We start from the raw sequence: 6,583 nt of genomic DNA, 5'->3' as shown, positions 1-6,583 counted from the left end.
CAGTGGAATTGAAGAGAAAATAGAATCCCAACATAGAGAAACCACAAGAACAATCCAGGAAATGAATGAAAAATTCTCCAAAGATATAGAAGTAATTCAGAGAAACTAAGCAGAAATTTTGGCAATGAAGGAAACATTCAAGGAACTCCATAATACAGTGGAAAGCCTCAAAAACAGGACAGATCATCCTGAGGAAAGAATCTCAGAGCTTGAAGATTATACCTACATGCTAAACAAATCAGAGGAAGAAAGGGTGTACAGAAACAAAAGACAAAATCAAAGCTTACAGGAAGGATGGGATTATGTAAAAAAGTTGAATCACAGATTGTTTGGGATTTCAGAAGGGGAAGAGGAACATTCACAAGGGTTGGAAAACTTATTTTACGGCATACTGGAGGAAAATATGCCGGGCCTAGCTAGAAATCTGGATATCCAAATTCAAGAAGCACATAGAACTCCTGGGAGACACATTGTGAATAGACAATCACCCCATCATGTGGTTATTAAGCTGACCAAAGTAAACATGAAAGAAGCAATCCTCCATACAGCAAAGTGTAAACAACAAATAACCTATAAAGGAAAGCTTATCAGACTAACTGCAGAGTTCTCATCTGAAACCTTACAAGCCAGGAGGGAGTGGGTGCCTATCCTTAATCTTCTAAAACAGAACAAACCCAACCTAGAATTCTTTATCTGGCAAAATTAAGTTTCATCTATGAGGGTGAAATAAAATCCTTCTCAGACAAGCAATCGCTAAAGGAATATGCAAAGACCAGACCAGCACTACAGGAGATTCTCAGACCTGCCTTCCACAGTGAACAGGGCAATAGACACTCCTCAAAATAAAATCCTCAAAGAATTAAAGTCTAGATCTCGAACTTCATGATGGCTCAAGGTCTAAGACAAAGCAACAGGACTTCACCCACCAATATGAACGGAAATCTTCCTCCAATTTCAATCCTCTCAATAAACGTAAATGGTTTAAACTGTCCTCTGAAGAGACATAGGCTGGCAGAGTGGATAAAATTCCATAAACCTAGTATTTGCTGTCTACAAGAAACACACCTAAATCATAAAGATGCCTCCCAGCTGAAGATCAAGGGATGGAAAACTATCATCCAGGCAAACAGAAGTTAAAAGAAAGCAGGGGTTGCTATATTATCCACAGACAACATTAGATTTAAATTAGCAAAAGTAAAAAAGGATAAAGATGGCCACTGGTAAAAAGGAAGATCCAACATGAAGATCTAACAATTCTTAATATTTATGCTCCCAATGCAGGAGCACCCAATTACATAAAGCAAACTTTGTCTGAACTAAATACCACTTTAAACAATACTGCCATGGTAGCAGGGGACTTCAATACACCATTAAATGAACTGGATAGATCCTCTAAACAGAAATTAAGTAAAGAAATAAGGGTCCTAAACAAAGCTATTGACCAAAAAGGTGTGACAGATCTATACATAACATTTCACCCAATTAAAGTTGAATTTAAATTCTTCTCAGTAGCCCATGGATCCTTCTCAAAAATTGATCACATACTAGGCCACAAAGCAGATCTCAAAAACTTCAAGAAAATAAAAATAATACCTTGTGTCTTCTCTGACCATACCAGTATAAAATTAGAGTTCAATTCTAACAGAAACACACACCACATCACTAAGTCATGGAAACCAAACACTCTACTTACTGTTGAATAATTATTGGGTCAAGGAAGAAATTCAGAGGGAAATCAAGAATTTCTTCGAACAAAATGACAATGGAGCCACATCTTACCAAAACCTATGGGATACAGCAAAAGCATATCTGAGAGGAAAACTAATAGCAATAAACACTCACATCCAAAAAACAGAAAGATTAGAAACCGGCAACCTAATGAATAGACTCAAGGAATTGGAAAAAGAAGAGCAAACTAATTCCAATCCTAGCAGAAGAAAAGAAATATCTAAGATCAAAGCTCAACTAAATGAAATGGAGAACAAGAGAACTATATGGAAGATCAACAAAACCAGAAGCTGTTTTTTTTGAAAAGATCAACAAAATTGACAGCCCTCTGGCTAGGCTGACAAGAACTCAAAGGGAAAGGACTCTAATAACCTCAATAAGAAATGAAAAAGGAGAGATCACAACAGACTCCACAGAAATGCAAAACCTTATGTTTGACTACTATAGAATTCTATATGCCCAAAAACTACAGAATGAAGATGAAATGGACAGATTCCTGGACTCGCACAACCTCCCTAAGTTCACCGAGGAGGAAACTGAGTTCTTAAACAGACCAATCACAAGCTCAGAAATTGAAGCAGTAATTAAAAACCTACCCAAATGGAAAAGTCCCAGGCCAGATGGCTACACTCCAGAGCTCTACCAAACATTCAAAGATGAACTCATACCTATACTACAGAAACTATTCCACAGCATTGAGAAGGATGGTATTCTTCCTACCTCATTCTACAAAGCCAATATCACCTTGATGCCAAAGCCAGGAAAGGGCGTAACAAAAAAAATATATAATTACAGACCAATATCCCTCATGAATACAGATGCAAAAATCCTAAACAAAATTTTACCAAATACAATTAAGCAGCACATCAAAAACATAATTCACCATGACCAAGTGGGATTTATTCCTGGCATGCAAGGCTGGTTCAACATATGCAAGTCTATAAATACAATTCACTTCATAAATAAAATCAACAACAAAGACAATATGATTCTGTCATTAGATGCACAAAAAGCATTTGACAAAGTCCAACACACCTTTATGATAAAAACTCTTAACAAAATAGTCATAGACGGCCCATACCTTAAATTTCTCAAATCCATTTATGACAAACCAATGGGTAATATCATTCTAAATGGGGAAAAATTGAAATCATTCCCTCTTCAAACTGGAACTAGACAAGGATGCCTACTTTCTCCCCTCCTATTCAACGTAGTGCTTGAAGTCCTAGCTGTAGCAATCAGGCATGAGAGGGGTATTAAGGGCATCCAAGTCAGAGCAGATGAGCTCAAACTCTCACTCCTCGCCAATGATATGATTTTATATCTAGAAAACCCCATGGACTCATCCAAGAGAATACAAGATTTGATAAATGAATTCAGTAAAGTTTCAGGTTATAAAATCAATATACACAAATCAGAAGCATTCATATATGCCAAGAACCATCAAGCAGAAACTCCAATAAAAAATGCAATACCCTATTGGGCAGGTGGGAGGGGGGAGGGGGGCGGGTATATACATACATAGTGAGTGAGATGTGCACCATCTGGGGGATGGTCATGATGGAGACTCAGACTTTTGGGGGGAGGGGGGGAAATGGGCATTTATTGAAACCTTAAAATCTGTACCCCCATAATATGCCAAAATAAAAAAAAAATAAAAATAAAAATAAAAATAAAAAAAAAATGCAATACCCTTTACTATAGCCCCAAATAAAATTAAATACCTAGGAGTATACTTAATGAGACATATGAAAGATTTATACAAGGAGAACTATGAGACACTAAAAACAGAAATTGCAGATGATTTGTATAGATGGAAGAATCTACCTTGTTCATGGCTTGGTAGAATCAATATTGTTAAAATGTCAAATAACCTAAGGTGATCTACAGAATCAATGCAATCCCCACCAAAATACCACCAGCATTCTTTTTTTTTTTTTTTTTTTTTTTTTTTTTACCAATACCAATAAGATTTTATTGGAATATGGAATGTAAACAGATGCTTCAAACAAACAATCTAACCTTATAAAAATGTATGGCATTATTAAATAGTTAATAAAGAAACCCTAAAGTGTGATGTGGTAGACACTCCTAGCCCTAGCCTAGGGGTGTGAGGTCCCCAGAGCTGTGCACAGCTCTGTAGTAGGGCGGGGGACTGCCAGCAAACCATGTTGGTGGTTAAGTCCCCAAAATAAAATCAGCCCTATTTTTTTTTAAACCAAATCTTTCTTTGCTAACGGTAAAGTTAGCACACTGGATCCAAAGCTTAACACTTGTGCCAGGAGCTCCACTTCCTTCCCCAATCCCCTTCTGTGTCCCTCTCCTGTCAGTTACTGAGTTATCAGATGGCTCTGCCCACACAAATCCAGTACCTGCACGCGAGAAAGACTTATCTTTGCCATCACATAAATAAATGTATCACATATCAGAGCTTAAGAACACGTATTACCCTGATTACAATGGGAAATTATTTCTTCCTCGTGGGGATAAAAAGAAGGAATGGGGGATGATACATTTTTTACAAACAAGTCTTTCCTGAATAAATTCTGATAGGATGTTTGCCCCTCCCCGACCTGCCTGAAGACTGACTTTCCAGCTGTACTATGGTTGTGAACACAAGGTCTGTTTGAGACGGGAGCATTGAAATAGGTGCACACGTAGGGAAGTGCTGGGAAACGGTGAGGTTTTCCTTAAAAGGCTGCCAAAAAAAAAAAAAAAAGGCTAAAAGAAAAAAATAGCAACAAGCTTTTATGGTTAGGCAAATCAACAGAGGTTATAGTGAGCTCCAAGTTATGCACTTAGCATGGAACTTTTGGTGAGGCTGATAGACCTGTTCATGGCATTGCAAGGTTTAAAATGATGCCTCCTGACATCAAAGAGGACTCGTGAAGGAGACTGCAGTTTGCTCCCAAATGAATACATTTAGAGGAAAACTGCAGGGATGAGGTACATTTCCTGGAGAGCTCATGTCATAAAAAAATACATAAAACATGAATTTGTAAAAGAGCTTAAAAAAAAAATACTGTCACTGTTTTATTATCTCCTTTTCATAAATGAGGCTGGTGTGTCAGTATAAACTGCTGACCTTTTGCTAAAACTTGAGCCTGAATCTCACTGAAGGAAACTCAGACCACAATGGAATAGATAGGAAGTCAGACATTCAGAGCTTGTTGACCGAATGAGTTAATTCAACAGCGGTGCCCTATTAAATAAGGTAAATGCACAACAACTCCGAGTCTCTCATCTCCCATGCATTCCAAAGGCAGAGCTCCTTCAGATCCTGAACTACGTGCATCACCGTGCTGCCACAATGGCAGCTCCCTGTAGACTAGTACTGGGGAGTTTCTTTCTTTTTGACAGACTTTTAGGTCTTTACTCTTCTTTGCGTTTAGAAGGAATGATTAGAATTTCTTTTTATCACACTGTAGTTTTCCTTCAAGATTTGTGTCTGGTTGGTTGGTTTTATTGGCAAGCATCAATGCCGCATTACCCGTCGCTTTCCAGTCTTCATCGTGCTGCCGTGAGACCACTGGGAAGCACAGCATTGTCTGCTCAAGGCTGGGACTGCTCCTTCACCACAGGGTAGAAGTATGGGTGCTCCATAGCCTCTTTGGCAGTCAATCTCTGTTGATGGTCGTATCGCAGAAGTTTGTCCAGAAGATCTAGGGCTTCGGGGCTGACAAGGTGTCTGTTCTCACTATGGATAAAGTTTTCCCAGCGTTTCCGTGAATGTTGTCCCAGGATATCGTTGAAGTGTGGATCTAGGTCTATGTGATACTTCTTCAGATACCCATACAGCTCATCTGTACCCAGAACCTTGGCAATGCGAACAAGCTGGTCATAGTTGTCCTGTCCATGGAAGAAGGGTTCCTTTCGAAAGATCATGCTTGCTAACATACAGCCCAAACTCCACATGTCCAAGCTATAGTCATACATCTGATAGTCCACAAGGAGCTCTGGTCCCTTGAAGTACCTTGAGGCTACACGAACATTGTACTCCTGAGCAGGATGATAGAACTCTGCCAGACCCCAATCTATCAGTCGTAGCTTTTTCTGTTGGTGATCTATCATGACATTGTGAGGTTTCACATCCCTGTGCATGATTCCCTTGCTGTGGCAGTAATCCAGAGCTTTAAGTAGTTCATACATATAAAACCGGATATCAAAGTCTGTCAGGATCTGGTGGAGTTGCTTAAAATCTGTATTATTGATATATTCAAATACCAAAGCTGGTGTCTTTGACACAGGGTCCTTTACAGTGTCAATCAGCTTAATGATATTTGTTCCACCACGAAGATTCTCCAGAATCTTAACCTCTCGTTTTATCTTCTTTTTCTTCACTGGCTTGAGTATTTTTACAACCACTCTCTCATTGTTGGTGATGTTAATGGCCTCAAATACTTCACTATATTTTCCTCGACCAAGTTTTCGAACCAGTTGGTAATCATCTTGATTACCCCAGCTCGGGACGTGAGCCTCATAGTCCCAGTACTCGCGGCTCCTCAGGCTGTTCACCTGGGCGTAGACCCGGGCCCTGCTGCCCGCGGCCGGGCCGGGCATGGCGGGCGGGACCGGGGGGCGGCGCGGGACGCAGGGGGTGGCGGCGGCGGCGGCGCGGCAGGGGGCGCGGGGTGGCGGGCCGAGGCGGCAGCCGCCGCGGGGCGCTGGAGGAGGAGAAGAGCGGCGGCGGGCGGCCGCGCCAGGCCGGGCCCGCGGGGGCGGGCGGGCTGGGGGCGCGGGGGGCGCCTGCCGAGCCGGCCTGGCCCTGGAGCGGCCGGCGGGGCGGCGGGGCGGGCGGTGCTCGCGCTCTGCGGCGACCTCCGCTCGGCTCGGGGCCCCCAGGCGGCGGCGGCGG

General features: G+C 41.5%; 1 protein-coding gene across 1 annotated transcript; it reads right to left on the bottom strand.

Annotated features, from left to right (window-relative positions):
• Positions 1-5,045: 5,045 nt before the first annotated feature.
• Positions 5,046-6,323, bottom strand: LOC105881701 (casein kinase II subunit alpha'). The gene has a single exon (XM_076009240.1). It carries the CDS (start codon positions 6,286-6,288, stop codon positions 5,281-5,283), a length of 1,008 nt encoding a protein of 335 aa, XP_075865355.1. The 5' UTR covers positions 6,289-6,323; the 3' UTR covers positions 5,046-5,280.
• Positions 6,324-6,583: the final 260 nt, after the last annotated feature.

The sequence above is a fragment of the Microcebus murinus genome, chromosome 13 (genome assembly GCF_040939455.1).
Source record: "Microcebus murinus isolate Inina chromosome 13, M.murinus_Inina_mat1.0, whole genome shotgun sequence".
NCBI lineage: Eukaryota > Metazoa > Chordata > Mammalia > Primates > Cheirogaleidae > Microcebus > Microcebus murinus.
This window is presented reverse-complemented; position numbering and strand designations above follow the sequence as displayed.